General features: G+C 36.6%; 1 protein-coding gene across 1 annotated transcript in view; it reads right to left on the reverse strand.

Moving 5' to 3' along the window:
- Nucleotides 1-17330, reverse strand: part of LOC307006698 (uncharacterized protein) — a 125052-nt gene that overhangs the window by 74586 nt on the left and 33136 nt on the right. The window contains exon 3 of the mRNA XM_079627916.1: nt 13079-13126. Within this exon, the coding sequence (XP_079484042.1) occupies nt 13079-13126 (48 nt within the window). The remainder of the gene's footprint in view (nt 1-13078; nt 13127-17330) is intronic.

Here is a 17330-nt window from a genome sequence, read left to right on the forward strand (position 1 = left end):
CTTCAGCTGTCTCCTCTATCCATCGTCTCCACCCTGGCTCCTCCTACTATCGGTTCTACATTGGGCCTTCCCCCTGGCCGTGCTCGGGGTCTTCAGCTGTCTCCTCTATCCATCGTCTCCACCCTGGCTCCTCCTACTATCGGTTCCACAGTGGGCCTTCACCCTGGCCGTGCTCGGGGTCTTCAGCTGTCTCCTCTATCCATCGTCTCCACCCTGGCTCCTCCTACTATCGGTTCTACTTTAGGCCTTCCCCCTGGCCGTGCTCGGGGTCTTCAGCTGTCTCCTCTATCCATCGTCTCCACCCTGGCTCCTCCTACTATCGGTTCCACAGTGGGCCTTCATCCTGGCCGTGCTCTGGGTCTTCAGCTTTCTCCTGATCCATCGTCTCCACCCTGGCTCCTCCTACTACAGTGGGCCTTCACCCTGGCCGTGCTCGGGGTCTTCAGCTGTCTCCTCTATCCATCGTCTCCACCCTGGCTCCCTACTACTATCGGTTCCACTGTGGGCTTTCATCCTGGCCGTGCTCTGGGTCTTCAGCTTTCTCCTGATCCATTGCCTCCGCCCTGGCACCTCCCTCCCTCCCTCCATTCCCCCATGGACTGTTCTGCCTGCCCCTCCTTGGTTATGACACTTTCCTTAAATGTTTAATGTGAATAAATAGTGTTCATTAACAGCCATTGTGATAATATGCTAATTCGAAACAAAATAAAATTATTTACAGCACAACTTAACGAGCGGATAGAAAATTATTCTCAAAAATAAACCTACCCTGAAAAAAAAAAAGTCACTAGAGCAAAAAATTTGGAAATTAACACCGGTCTTCCATTCACTGTAAACTGTTTTTTCACATAACCTAAAAAATGCTTTTTGTTTGATAACATCTAAATTAATGTGTGTCATTCAAGTCAAATATAATATTTAATATGACTAAATTCACCTGAAACCAATTTTTTAATGTCAGGTAAGACAGAAAAAGCGCTTGTTAAGTTAACAACAGCACATTCACGTTTAACTGTGTATATATATATTTGCATGTTGCAAATGAAGAATACATTTTAAACTAAGTTTTATTTATGTTATTGAAGTACTGTGAGCCCCTACAATCACTAATAAGTCATTGCAATAGAGTGTAATAACAGAAAAAAGGTGTGCCTGTTCCCAATTTCTGTTCATTTGTTGGTCTTAGTTAAGATAATCATATACATGAGCAGTACCACTTCAAAACGATCAAACGATGACAATAGAGAGAGAGGATTTAACACAATTCTCAGAGCCTGAGGAGGACTCTAAATTCAAAGCTTATGCAAATATGTTTGCGGTATTCAATCGAAGACTATTTGAGCTAGGGCAATTCACATGGAGATTGAGGATAAATATGTTTTCATTGTGCTCAGACAGTAATACATTCATTTCCCTTTATTATTTGTAAGAATCACTGGCAATATCCTTCTGAAATAAGCATGGCATTAAAGGCCCAGTGGAAAATCAGGATGGAACAAAAAGTCTTTAATTTAGTTGGTGCCAGAAGGCAGAGTAAGGATAAACCAAATGGAGGGATCCTAAAGTTAAAACTTGCCTCCCAAAATTGTACCTCTTTTCCATGAAATGTGAACTTAGAACTTAGACAATGAAATAGATCATACCCTGTGCACACGAATTTAACACAAATGCAAAAGCCTGTTGCCAGACCTTGCTAATCCACCAACAATTCAGCAAGCAATGAATGTTTCAAATTTATGTCCAACAACCAGGAAAGACCTTCAGCCAGCTTCAAAGTTGCCGATAACATTGGAAGACATCCATGGACACCAAACTTTCTTTTCTTTCTGATGTATCTTTGTTCAATCTCTCTCTATCTCACTCTCTCACTTTTTTTTCTGCTCTGATATTAACATTTTGCTTGTGGCAAGTGGAGCTAATGTGGATTGGTATTTTCATTATAAGTCACCCCAAAGCCATGCTCAGCTGTATCTGTGGTTTCCAAATTGAGCTGTAAATTTTGAGAGCATCTGACACCCGTGCCCCAGGCTTACATCAGAATACTAACAAGATGACGACGACATTTCCGTCTCCGTAATTCGAGTCGCACCGTATATCAGGTCAAGCCAGAACACCGTCCGCTAGAACACAGCAGAGCGTGGGACAATCCAGACATAACACTCTTTAAGTATCCCAGCCACACCAGAGAGAATAATGAATGAACCTATTTAGACTGGATTTACTGCCACTTTAAAACCTGATTGCTGCGAATTCAGAATAATTCATAAGACTTTTAGTGCCGTTTATCATGTAGCCTAGGCTGTTTCGATGTGAATGGATGCTTTATTTGTAGTTTATCAAATAAACTCCTTCTTATATGCCAGTGTAATATGCAATATCAATGCATATGTATCAGTTCTGCCTTTAATTAAGGGGCATGTTACCACAGTAGCAAAATGTAATCTTCACTTAACCATAAAGCCTGGAACCATGTGAGAGGGGTTAAGTTGAAGTTGAGAAATAGTTGGTGAGCAACAAGAAGAAAGGAATGTTACAAAACTCAAGTTTAAAAATTTCCTGTAGCTCAATTTCCAAGAAACACAACTGATTGTAAATTGCTGTCTAATAATGTCTGATATTATGTGTTAGGCAGACGTTTTTATCCAGAGTAGACTAAGATTTATTTTATTATATATATATATATATATATATATATATATATATATATATATATATATATATATATATATGATAATAGTTTCATTCCGCAAGGAACAATTAAATTTGAGAAAAAGTGACAGCACAAAAATATTTCTAAAGTTACAAAAAATATATTTCAAATAAATGCTGTACTAATAGTAAAATAATAAATGTTTTGTATTATTTTATTTATTTATTTGAGCACCAAATCAGCATGTTAGAATTATTTTTGAATGTTCATGTGATACTGATGACTAATGGCTGCTGAAATTGTTACTTTGCCACCAAAGGAATAAATCACAATTTAAAACAGTTCAAAGATGATCAAAACCTTTTCAGGGTTCTCAAAAACACAGATGGGCTGAACAAAATGCAACAGTAATGGGCCCATGGACAACCAGTCTCCACCCAAACACCAAAGCCGTGGCTTCATGGTTTAGTCAATGTCCTCTCTTAGCACATGTGAATGCCTACCAATTACAGTACATGGTCTACATTTCAACAAGCAGAGCGTTTATTTGCAGAGCCCCACACAGCTGTGACCATGAACCTCTGTTTTTATGACTGAACTAATTTTGTGGTTTGTGCCATTTTGTATTTTTAGAAGACATTGGTTTGTTCAAAACACACAGAGAAGGACAAGTACCAAAACACAAAATGCGCACAGACCATCAACTGAATTTCTTATTGTAATAATGACGTCAGAACATAATGTTAGTTAGATGGATACTTCTACAAAGGCATTCTGAATATACTTTTTTTTATACTCGTATAAGTGACCAGTAAATAAGGCTCTTTCTCAAATCCTGCTAAGTTGTCTTATCATTATTATTATTAGAGTTGCACGTGTAATGATCCTAGTGTATGCGGACCGGGAATGCCACAATGCATCTGCACCAGCAACACTGTAGTGACAGACACTGGCTGGGCACATACATTCACACAACTTGTATGAAAATACACTCATACACACACAAACACTAATATAGACACACACACTTCAGGTCCCTGCCTCTGATCTGTCAGGTATGGTTACAGCTATAAAGGGCACATACTCCTGCTGAGAGAGAATTAAGAAGAGAGGAATGAATCTTGAACTTGTGCACACTGTTTGTGTGGGACATACAAGATGAAATCAGACATCACAACATTATTGCTGGTTTTTTGTGTGTGTGTTTTTTGTCAAATGCTCAAATAACCCTTTTAAAATGTAAAAGCACTGAACACAACGGCTTAAATCAGCTTTGTTACTTCATACTGTTTATATACATATGATATTACATGATATACAAGATATAATTTTGTGTCATTTGAGAAGTAAATGTTATTTGAAATTATTATTTCACTACTATTTGTACAAACTCAAATGTTGACTTGAGAAGCATCCTGTGAGTTTTACCATCTGCTACTGCAGCTTTCAGACAGATCAAGAGGTCACCGACAGCATTTAGTAAAAGTGCTTTGCTTGTGAAGGCCTCGTCTTCCTCTCACCATCATGCCTACACCACCCTTTCATCTGCAGTTGTCAAAACACGCAGGGCAATAATGGCCGCGATGAACTGCTTTTCAGTAAACATTAGCAGCAGCTCAGAGTGCGGGACATGCCTGAACTGTCTGTTAAAACTGAGAGAAGGCCCCACCGAACACCTGTGTGTGTTCGTGAGTGTGTGTTTTCATTTGTCTACATGACTGAGAGGTGTAAGGTGATGACATGGTGGAATGGACCGGAGGGCAACACACACACACACACACACACGGCCACTAGAAATTCCAGTCACAGTCATGTTACAAAATCACTCTGAGGTCGTGGAAACAAAGAAGAGCCCTTGGGGTGTGTGCATGTGCGTTTGTGTTTGTGTGTGTGTGTGTGTGTGTGTGTGTGTGTGTGTGTGTGTGTGTGTGTGTGTGTGTGTGTGTGTGTGTGTGTGTGTGTGTGTGTGTGTGTGTGTGTGTGTTCAATGGTTCTCTCAACCAAACCCACCAAAATCCTGCCTGCAATTAAAAAGTGCACTGCTCTGGCACCACAACTAATTTTCCCTCGGTTTCTACAGCTACAAACCAGTAGGGCAATTGTTATTAGTTCTCCATCGGTTTCAATTTGAATGCCTGAGAGCCAATTAAGGCTGCGGCTGATTGAATCCGCCCCAGGACCTTCCCATGCAGGAACCCAAATGAGTTCAGCCTGAGGTGGGGAGGAGTGGAGAGATGGAGGAAGAGGGGCACAGAGGTTAAATAAGAGGAGTTAAACTAGCAAATCCCAAGCACACTGCAGTCAGGAACAATGGTTGGCTGGAGTGCTGATGCAAAGTAAATCAACTATCCCAACTTATTCATTCAGTCCAGTGGCTTCGTTAGGCTCAAATTCCACCAGCAACCTCATGACCTTCTCCAGTCAGACTGCATCATACCGATGGAAGGTATTAGCCGTACGAATTGCATCAGACTGCTTAATTAGCCAGTGCAATGCACTTAAATGGAAACAAATTACATTCTTTTGCTTTATTCTTGCACTTTGGTTCTCTTTTGATTTCACAACCATGTAGGATTCAAACACAATTGCTCAGTTTTATAGCTACTCTTTATGTTTTCAAAGGTAAGCATCTCAATTATACTACCTCTTTTGTTGCTAAACTCAATGGCAGCATCACATGCTTAAAGAGAAGACAATCCCATAATGCACTGCGACAAAGCTACATTTCATTAATTGCCAAAAAATATCGATAACAATATTTCAACAAACAAATATTAACTATTTTTCTAAAAAAAAAAAATCGGTCAGTAAGTTTTATTTATTGAAAAAATAATACTTCAGCAAGGATGCATTAACTTCATCAAACATTATAGTAAAGACATTTATAATTGTATGAACGTTTTTTTTCTCTCAAATAAATGCTGTTCTTTTAAACTTTCTATTAATCAAAAAATCATGAATAAAAATGTAAGCAGCATAATGTTCTTCAACATTGACAATGATAAGAATTGTTACTTGAACACCAAATCAGCATATTAGATTGATTTCTGAATGATCATGTGACCATGAAGACCGGAGTAATGGCTACTGAAAATGTTTATCTTTGTCATTACAGCAATAAATGACATTGTAAAATATATTAAAATGAAAATAAACTGATTTTAAATTGTAATAATATTTACTAAATGTATGTTTTTTTTTTTGTTTTGTTTTTAACAAATATATGCCGCCTGGGATAGTATGAGACTTTTGCATAAAGACTTTTGAACTGTAGTGTATTTAAGTGTGCTCAGTTCACTAAACGGAGTTCTCTAAATATTAGAACACAGCTAATAAAACACAAACAGACAGTATAGCAAGAAGTCATCTTGCTAAGAATGTCTGAAGTTCAGCGCATGACATATCCTCTCATCAGTCATCATATTGGAAGAGAAGTGTATGGATGTATTGGACAGAACCATTGTACAAACATCACACACTGCTTTTAGCTAAATGACGAGGCAAGCAGCTACTGGTCTCATCCACATCACAGGATAAGCTGCTTTTCATCTGAATTGAAGTAATGATTAGCATTTTTTTTCCCCCAAAGTGGTGGAGACGAGAGAAAAGCGTGCTCACTTCTAAGGAGACACTTGAGAGACAGAGGGAGGGAAAAGTTTTTAAGGGTGTCAGTGGATAAGAACTAGAGGAATTAACCCTAAAGAGAGTTTTAGAGGAAGACCTGGAGATTTATGCCTTGAGTTGAAGAGGATGAGTTTAGGTGCCAACCTCGTAGGTATTCAACCTATTCAAAAACAGCTGCCAAGATGATTAAGACACAGTCCTGAGGAACATCAAAAGCGCGAGTATCGAGCTGACAGTGAATAGTATAAAGTTGCTTAAAGCGATAATCAAACACTTGATAACTGACTTCTTTATCATTTGATGTATAAAATAATGCAACAACACTAAAAAAATGCTTTCTTAATCAGTATTTAGTCAGTAATCAATCACTCAATTAAACCTAATATCATTTAAAAAAAAAGGTTGCTTGTGAAATTAAGGCTTGTCTTCAGAGAATATATCTTGAACAAATTATAAATCTTTTTCTAATTTGTAAGCATAAATGTTTGGAAGAAAACTTCTATAACTTGCAACTTTATTTCTCACAATTGTGACACTATATCTCAAATTCACAATGTGACTATTTCCTATAATCCACGATTACCTGTTAAGTTTTAAATAACAATTAAATGTATTATTATTTTTTACAAATTTGCAGTACAAACTTTACAAATTTGTACTGCAAAACAAGACAAAAACGAATTCTACTCTTCCCCTTTTTCTTCTTGCTGTAAATACATGCAGATAAACTTACAGAAGACCTAAAACCCAACCACTGCTGTCTGTCTAAAAACCCAAGAATCAAAATGTTTTCCCCAGTCTGGTCAAAGTGCAAGTCTATGACAGCCAAGGAGAAGCGTTTCCCCTCCTCCTCGAGTGGACTCCAATCAATGGGAGCAGAGACCGCTTCAGTAGCCCCTGCCCTCCTTTCTCTTATAATTACACCCCTCTGGATTCACTGAGTACCAGCTAGCCCAGTGCTATTTGCGGTAATTAGTCCAGAATGTAAGCTGTCAACATGCAAACCAACCCAAACCCACCACTCTTCCTCCTGCCAACTCCCTCCTCCCTTCAACACAACAACACACACCTTACCTTAGCTGCTGGAGAACATTAACTTTCTTTCCTCCTCCTTTCTCTCTCTCTCCCCGTCTCTCCTTCGGCTACTCATGTCAAATCTAGGTCTCTCCGAACAAAATCTTAATAATTAACTGGCAAATTTTAACATGATTGCTTGTGACACACCTACTCTGGTAATTATTGCTTTGAGGCCATTTGCTAATGAAATTAATGCATTCGTTGCCCTAACAAATTAGCATAACTCATGCAAATGGCCCACATTTTAGACCCACTTGCTAAGATGGAAAAAGACAAGGGGGGGAAAATATAAGAAAGAGCAGTGTCAACAAAATGCAGTGAAATTAAATTGCACATGCATGCAATGAAGAAATTACATTAGTGGAATTGCAAGCGGTTATTTTTTCTATAGCCATAATGGCTAAAAGCTCTTCATTTTAACCACCGGTGAGCACAGTAATGCAATGCTTTAAGATAGCGGCTTATGAGCATATGATTATCATTATCATCATTACAGTCATTGCTGATCTACATGCGCATCTTTCCGGGAGCAAATATTAAATGACCGCCATAATACAGACATTAAAAGGTTATTAGACTGATGCATTAAGTGATCTGAGAGCGGGCGCCGCTGAAACTCCATCAGTGAGTGAGAAGGAAGCTGTCTCCTCTGCACAGACACTGTCTGTCACAGAGCTACTGTATGTCAGCCCACCATGATTTTTAACACACTGACTGGCGCTATTAATATTTGATGACATTACCCCAAACTGGACACAAAATGAGGGATGTATTTTTGAGTGTATTTTTTATGTTTTGGTATGTGGGTCAGGTTTTTCCCAGCATTGTAGTAACCTTATGTCCCCAAAAGTATAGTACAACAATGACCTATCATGTGGGGTCCAACTTTTTTCAATGTGGGAAAAAAAGTATTTTTATAGTGCTTTAAATAATAAAGATTGTTTCAAAACAGCTTTATAGTGATAAACTGGAAAATAATGATTAAATGATGCAAAAAGAGTTCAATTTGGCTGTAAAGCAGCTCTAAAAAGAAAAGAGTGTTCACTGTTCAGCTGAAGTCAGTTTTGATTCAGTTCCGAAGATCAATAGTTAAATTAGTTCATCTATAAAGCAGTTCTGCAAAAAAATATGTCATCATCCAGCTCAGTTCAGTTCTCATACAGCAGCGTCAGTACAGTCAGATCAATAATATTGTTGAATATTAAGTGTCCCCAACTAAGCATGCCAGAGGCGACAGTGGCAAGCAACCCAAACTCAATCAGGTGACAGAATGGAGAAAAAAACCTTGGGAGAGACCAGGCTCAGTCGGGGGGCCAACAGACGAACATGGTGTGACAGTGTGAAAAAAAGTATTAATAAACATATCTTTAAACTACAGATCAGTCTCAAGTATTTCCGATTCCGAGCCGGTCTGTTTTGATGCCAGCGGGACACAGGCAATAACGTCAGTCTCACTCTCTTTTCTCCGAAGTGACCCACACCCGCCTTATCTCACTCACTTGTCTCTTTCGCTACAGTTAAATGGTGCTTTTATTGCGGATAATTGTACTAACTCTTGCAGGTTTCGTGCTCACACCAAAGGGTAATACTGATGTACTTTATGTCGTAGAATAAAACGTGAAAGTGTCTTGAGATTGTGTTCATCACAGCCATTTAACCAAAAACCCATTAAAAAAAAAAAACGGATAATGGACCGGAAGTGCTAAAATGCTAACTTGTTTCTGCCTTTTGCCCTACGAAGTGATGTCATACCTGCACCACTCTATTGGATCCATGCATAAACCCTTAAAGTGACAGCAGTCTAATATTAGTGCTGCTGTCAGTCATGTTAATAAAAGAACAAAATACCAAGAAAATCACTCTCTACTCTTGACTGAATAACTTTTGTAACACATTTTTAACATGAATCTGTTTAATTTGACACATTTGTATTACTGTCTTTCTACTTGTGTTTTTGTTATGAAAATAAAATGTTGCATTGAAGAAAAGTACAATTTTGTTTGTATATGCGGTCAATTAGTTATTTGAAAGAAAATCTTAATCGGCAAAAATCAGTATCGGCAGGTCACACTTAAAAAAAAAAAAAAAAAAAAAAAGATAGCCAATAAAATCAGTACATCTCTACTTTAAACCCATTATCATATTGTTACGAACTCATGTCACTTTCTTTTTTTCAGTGTAACACAAAATAAGTGTTTTTGTCCAAATTATGAAAGTCAATGGTACCCAAAAATGTGAAGCTACAAAATGGACATAAAGGTAGCATTAAATTAATCCATATGACCAAATCAAATATTTAGCAGTGCACACATACTGTACACAGACTACATCAAATATGGTGACACAAAACTAAAACTTCATGACGTTTGGTCATATGACATGCAAGAACAAGTGAAACTTGACATTTTATGTTTTATGGAATATCTGATGAAGTCTTTGTATGCGTGCATTTATGAATGTTTTGATTTGATTTTAAAGTGATTAAATAATATATTTTTTATCTGTTTATCATAATCCTATGGATTAATCTCATGCAATTTGCATATAATTTTTGGAGCTTGAAAGGTTTGGGTCCCATTTACTTTTTTTCTAAACAAATTATTTTGTGAATAAATGATGACAGATTTTTTTATTTTGGGCTGAACCATTCCTTTAAATGGAAATCTAAAAATGCAGAAAGGTTTTTGTGAGGTGCAAAAAAATGTAATTCAAAGGAAAGTCTCCGCTATAGAACGTTTTGAATGACTGTGTTCAGTTTTCACACACCATAAAACAACAGCAACTGTGTACACGAATACATATGACATATTCATAAGAGCATGTTGGTAAGGTGTGTTGTTGCATGGCAGGTGAGGAATCGTAGGGATAAGTTGCAGTTTAACAGGATTTTAAATGGGCTAGCATGGATTGGCGGGCTGGAGCTGTGTTCACTCAAGAGAGACAGAAGCGCTGCTACACTTCCCTCTAAATTGTTTTGCTCAGCGTCCTCAGCTTCCCTCTGTTGCCCCGAGGCTCACTGTGGTAACAAAAGCTGAAAATGACTCCCATTTAAACGGTATTGGGTTGCATTACCATGGTCAGGTGGGAGAGTCTGGAAGCCATTATGGAGGTTTGCAGAGGCCACTTGGTGCTGCAAGGCGCAAATCTAGACAAAAATAAGAAAAGGCCAGGGAGAGACCTTGAGTCTATATGATCACTCAGGCTACATGTACCGGTACTAGCCAGGAAACTACATTCACATCGGTTCTGGGAAATGGGATAAAATATTTGGATGGATCACGTTGTCCTATTGGGTCCGATATAAAAATCACCAAAAGAAACATTTTAATGCACTCATCCTTTAATGCTGCAGAATCCCAAACCAAATAAAGAGGTTTAACAGTAAAATATTGATAATCAGATGATGCCCTCAATACGATATATCCTGGGAGATATATATATATATATATATATATATATATATATATATATATATATATATATATATATATATATATATATATATATATATATATATATATATATATAATATGGGAATAATCAATTTTAATATGTGTTATACAGTTCAGTCAGAGTAGACAGTGACTTTTTAAATGCTATTGACTCAAAAAGAGTATCACTGATTCTTGATACAACTTTACCTGCCTTCATTACCCAATATTAAATGAATCAAATGTTGTTAACAGAAATTTTATATTTTGTGTTTTAATTATTTTTTTCTCACAGTTATGACATTCAATTATCCCTCTCTCTCTTCCTAAAACATGTTATCTAAACATACTTTTTATCAATTAAAATGTATAATAAACATAAGAAAATGTATTTGTTTAATTGGCACCATTACTATGCTCATGACATGAATACAGAATGAAATGAAACTATACAGAATGAAAGGGTTAATTACATTTAAATCTCAATAATTTAAAAACATACTTTTCATAAATGTTTCTCTTTTTTTAATCACACAACCAGAAGAAAACATTAAAAAAAAAAAATCAGCCTTAATTTAGAAGGTCCACTTTTCATATTTCATCTGCATTGAGTTTGTTTGTTTATTTATGTATTTATTTATTGTTGGGGGGCAGGTATTTTGGAAATTGTTTGGGATTTTTAAATAATTACCCTTACTTTAAATACAGTAGGTCCTATTAGTAGCAAAAACTCACAAATTTAAGCCATGCATCTTAAGGTTGTCTAAATGTGGTTTCCTCATAGCTCAATAAAAGTCAAAAAGACAGAAAAAAGATTAGAGATGGAGGAATATGAAATGAAACAGGCCTGGAAGGGGGAAAGGATTGGTGTTGCCAGTTAGCCTTGAGAGTGAGTTGCTTGTGGAAAAAGCACTAAAAACAGTCTAAAAAGCACTTAATAAGGAGAGGATTTGATATCAAGTCCATGGTTTAAAATGCTAGCCTTTTAAAGACTGAAAAATCCAAGAAGACTGGAGTGAAAGAAAAAAGACTGTTCCACACAAGAAGAGACAAATCAGACTGTTTATTCTCCGCACGGCCATATGTAAAGTTGAGATGTAGCGTTTGTATGAATACACAGCAAACACCTAAACGCAGTAGGGCGGTTGAACCGCACGTCTAAGCGGAGAACTGACCCTCTGTGTGATGCCACATCAACATCCACCATTTCACACAAATGAGCTCCTGCCGCGCCGGGCAAGATGGCCACGCGGAATTAGCATTGGGAACACATCGGGGAGAAAGCGTGCTAAATTTGAGCTCGCAGACTGAATATGGATTTGGATATTATGTTGTCCGTCTCCCATGCCAAATATTATGACCGTTTATTTTTCCCACAGTGGGTGTCTTGGCATATTATTAATGTAATAAAAACAGGCTTTTATATTCATCGACCAAACCAATGACATGGGGGGAGAGGGAGAGAGAGTGAGAGTGAGAGTGAGCAAGAGAGAGAGAGAGAGGGAGAGATGATTGCTCATTAGTAGTATTTGTGTTCTGGATCCTTTGGGCTTCTATCTGTTCCAGGAGCTGATGTTCTTCTAATGAGTTAAATACTATCTGCTGCAAGAGGGCATCAACCTATTACACATGCACACACACTTACACAATCATAGACATACACTAGAGGTTTAGGAGTTTATAGTGTAGAGTTTGTTCTCTGTCAGAACTGCTTTTCAGTAATAAGGTATGAAACCCGGCACTGAGAAGGAACAGTGCAGCTGCTGTCCTTTCACTATCAATATCGCCATACTAGGTAAACAAATAGCAAACAAATCTGCATTTTAGGCTTGCCGTAACAGTGAGTGATGGAACATGAAGAAGACCACTGTGACCAAGGGTGAGCTGCAAGAATGATGTTTCCTTCATTTTAAACTTACAAAGTTGGATATGGAAGAGAAACTGATTTCAAACAATATTAATACCTAAAGCTACTACTAAAACTATTCAAATAGTTTGCATTCATTAAAATTAGGCTGGAACATATTCAGAAATGTTGCCAATTAACTGAAATAAAATAAGTTGAAATACTACTACATATTACTAAAACTAAAAAATAAATAAATAAAAATAAATAAATAAATAAAAGCTAAATAGAAATATATATATTAAACAAATGGCCAAAGCACGTAACATAATTACTAAAATGAAAATTAACATTATAAATATAAAAGTTAATTCAAAATCTGAATAAATACTATAATAGAGTATAAATAATACTAAAACAACAAACACACAAACACACAAACACACTTACCTCAGCATTGCAAATGCTACACCTCAGTCTCTCCTCTCGTCCCAGACCCTACACAAAAATGCAAAATATTAAGGATGTTATTAAATTAAAATGATTACATTGCAGTACTCATTAACATTTAAACATTAAACAGATGTTTTCATCCAACGCTGGTTGACAAATTAGTTAGCATAATTTATTTACGATTTGCACTGGAACTGGATGCCAAGTGTATTTCATTGATTTTGCACTGTAACACAATGACAATCTAATCCAATGAGCAAAACCAAATAGTAGCCTACATATATTTTGCCACTCTATAACGTTTTTAAAAACAAATCAGAAAATAATACAGTGAGCTTGTGCAGAGATGCTATTTCTTAACAAATGCTTCAAACTTACTTATGTTTATCTAAACTGATTAAATTAGCTCGATTCAGTCATAATAAACATGATTTCTAAATAAAGGGATTTACTTAAAGGGAGAGTTCACCCAAAAATTAAAATTCTGTCATAATTTACTTATTCCAAACGTATCCTGTATGACTTTGAAGTTTTGGTTATCATTGACTTACATTGTATAGACAAACAATATATATATATATATATTTTTTTTTTACGTTAAATTACAGAATGTATAGGTCTATCCCATTAATTTTTCAGATTATTTAAGTTTATTTTTTTGAATACATCCCACTTCTTTTTTATTCAATTTCCAAATAATGTTTTATTTTCCAGTGAGTAAAATACATTTTTTAATCATTTACTGACCGTTTAAGATGTTTATTTAAAAAAGATGAGCACTAAGGAAACAACAGATGTTCTCTACGGTGAAAGGACACTTTTCATAATCAACATGTTATGTATCATGCATCTGATATAGCTCAGCTATTCCATATATGATAATTAAGAGGTTGCTTGGTTGATAAAATGGGATACAACTAGAATTAATTATCTAAATAATTAAGGAGCCCATTGTACAAATATTACACATTAGCAATTAGCCTATTTTATCCCAATGGATGCTGGTCTCCATAATGGAAAGACGTGGAGAGTGGGGGAACACAGTTGCTAAATCCAGAGCTTATATGCATGACATGTGGGAGCTCATTTTGATAGATGTTAATGGCATATAATTATAGAACAGTGCTATTAAGCGATGTGATTTTACAAGAGGCCTGGTGCCCCTGGCGCTATGGCCTGATTGCTAAGAGTGTTTGGCTAATGAATGGAAATGCATGTCTGTTTGCAATGATGGGAATTATCAAACCATGAGAGAGGGAGGGAGAGGGAGAGAAATGGTATCTAAACTCAACCACTTAAAATTACTTTCACACACACAGAACCCACTTAACTGCACTCATATGTCACACGCAGACACCAAGAAACAGGCAAGTCCTTAAATAGCGTTGTTACACATCAACCTTATTGAATTAGACAATAAATCAGACCAAAATCTGCAACATCCATTTATGTAACAAATTTTCTAATAATGCCATATAAATCTTTCTGCATTTATCTTAAAATCATTTATTTAATGCTTTTAGAAAAAAATTACAGTGTATTTAATACTTTATTTTTATATTTAAATATTCTATTCTGACATTGCTTGAACATTGCCTAATGTATCTTTTTTTTTTTATAAAGCCTCTCAATTATCAACATGATCAAAACTTTTTGCTAAAAACATGTTGTACACAATCTACTATAGCTTCTGTGGTCGCATTAATACCTTTTTAGCAAGTATAAGACCTTTTAATATCATTCTAAAAGTGTCCACCTTCAGGTCGTGGTGTATTTTTGCTGTGAAATCTTTACTGATTTTAATCAAGTAAACTTGAGAATAACTTTTATATTGTTAATATTTCAAGATAAACACTTGCTGGACTGAAGCAAGTTAGGCTTGATTATCCATACATCATGTTTTAAAATGTGTGTATGAAATATGATACATTAGGCTTTTGAAGAATGTTTATTTGTGCATCTCTCAATCATCATTATTGTATTGCATTATACAGAATGTTTTTAAACTACAGAGCTTTGATCATAAAACTTTATCATTAAAAACTAAGCATTTAATATTATCTTACTAAGACATATAGAGTGACAACTGATATGTATATATTCATTGTATGTAAGTATTCTGCTATACTGTTAAAGATCACATTGATATACATTACAATCAGAATTTCATCTTACTTTTTGGCCATATAAATAACATCTGCACCAAATTCCATATTTTGTTTTCTCTTTGTATTTGTTTTCTTCTTCAGTACAAGATCTATTCTCCCTAAACAATATATGAGCCATACAATCATGATGTAATAATTTATGATCCTCGACAAAAAACACATGCAAACCTTTGTAAAATATTTGTTATATATATATATATATATATATATATATATATTGTTTAAAGGTTTAAACAAATATTTTTCTGACTATTATCGCATTTCAAGCTTAACAGGGTTAATGTTGCATCCAATTATAACAGCTTTTGCCAGTATATACTTTTTTTCTTAAAGTCATATTTCAACCTGCACTGCATGTGCACAGTATAAATGAAGCTAGTTGTTAGCATTTTAAAGACTCTCTGCGCACCATAATCATATCTACTTTCTCTTGTCGTTTACTCCACAACTCTGAGGGTTATTTCATATGGATTAGATTACATATTTGGAAAGCGTATTATTTTTTGCATGCAAGATCATTTCCATTAACTGCAATAGACTGAAACCAGATGGCAGACTTTCATAAAAAAAAAAAAAAAAAAAGGAAAACATATTTATGTGGGTATATGAAGCAAGTAATTGCGGTGGTTTTGACATGAGCTCTGTGCGGAGCAGTAATAGATGACATTGTCCTTGATCTGTGGTATCTCAATAGCAACTTTCTTTCTCGTGGGGTAAGCACTCTGAGTAATGGCGGGTCGTGTCTTACGTGGTCGTTCCTATTCCTCGTACGCCCTTGTACGCCACTGAGGGCCTCATCCTACCAGGAATGCCCTCTGCCTAATGAGGGTCAAAGGTCAGCAAGTGGTGTGCCTTGAGGGGGCAGGATCTCCCAGGCACACTCAGTCACTGACTCTGGCCCTATATTTAAATCAAGCCTCGGGCTCCCTGCTTCCACTCTCAGGCCATTCTCTTAACTAGTTCCCGCTCGCTAATTAGTTTTTTGTGCCATGTTATTTGTCTCTCTGAGCTTGAGCAGAGGAAGAGGGCAGTTTTACAGATTGCTGGCCTGAAAAGCTTCTTCTCTGCCTTGTCACGGACAATAAGTCCAACTGCATTGTTATGAGCCAGACCGTATTTGAAGTATATATTAGCCGGGAAGAGAAAATGAATTATGAGCATTTTGTTTTCTTCGGCTGGTTCTTGGCCACTGCAGTTGCACTGTAACTGCTCTTCCTGAAATTAGATAAGGACCTGGAATTTGCCTTTGTTCTCTTTTCTTTCTCTTTTTTACCTAAGCTGCTTTTAAGAGTAGTATCGTTCCCAGCCGCCGAGCGTAAAGCAATCACGAGTCAAACGGTTATTGGATTACATTTTCTGGCTTCATAAAATGTGGTTAAGAGGCACTTTAGGCGTATATGCCTGACCTTCTTTCAGGGAGATGGCAATCAGACAAGAAGTGACAGGTCGATCGCTGATTTCAGCTCCACTGTCAGAGGCACACTGTCTCGCCACGTCTCCTCTTTCCTTTCCTTCTCTCCTCTCCTTCCATTTAAAAGAAGCGTGAGTCATTGTGTGTGTGTGTGTGTGTGTGTGTGTGTGTGTGTGTGTGTGTGTGTGTGTGTGTGTGTGTGTGTGTGTGTGTGTGTGTGTGTGTGTGTGTGTGTGTGTGTGTGTGTGTGTGTGTGTGTGTGTGTGTGTGTGTATGTTTTAAGAACGGGGTCTACTGTCCCACCAATCTTGGTCAGAAAAAAAGGCTTGTGCTCTTTTTAGAGGAGTAAAAATATCATCAAATATCATCAAACACCGTACATCCATCTACCAATTATATCAAAGCAAAAGCATTGTCTATACAGTGGGGTCCACAGGTCTGAGACCACATTAAAAACCTGAGATTTAAAATATAATTCGAGCCATTTTTAGGCCACTATTCAATTAGGCAAATTTGTGGAATTTACCAAGTAAACTCATTTGTTCAGACAGTCAGATGTTCTTGCTTTCATCAAAGCAGAAGATGATTTTTTTGTATCATGCTAGATAACATGATTATCAGCTTTTGCATGAATGTGTAGAGTTCATTGAGCTTGAGTGCATGCTGTCAT

This window comes from Phoxinus phoxinus (assembly GCF_949152265.1).
Source record: "Phoxinus phoxinus genome assembly, chromosome: 11".
Lineage (NCBI taxonomy): Eukaryota > Metazoa > Chordata > Actinopteri > Cypriniformes > Leuciscidae > Phoxinus > Phoxinus phoxinus.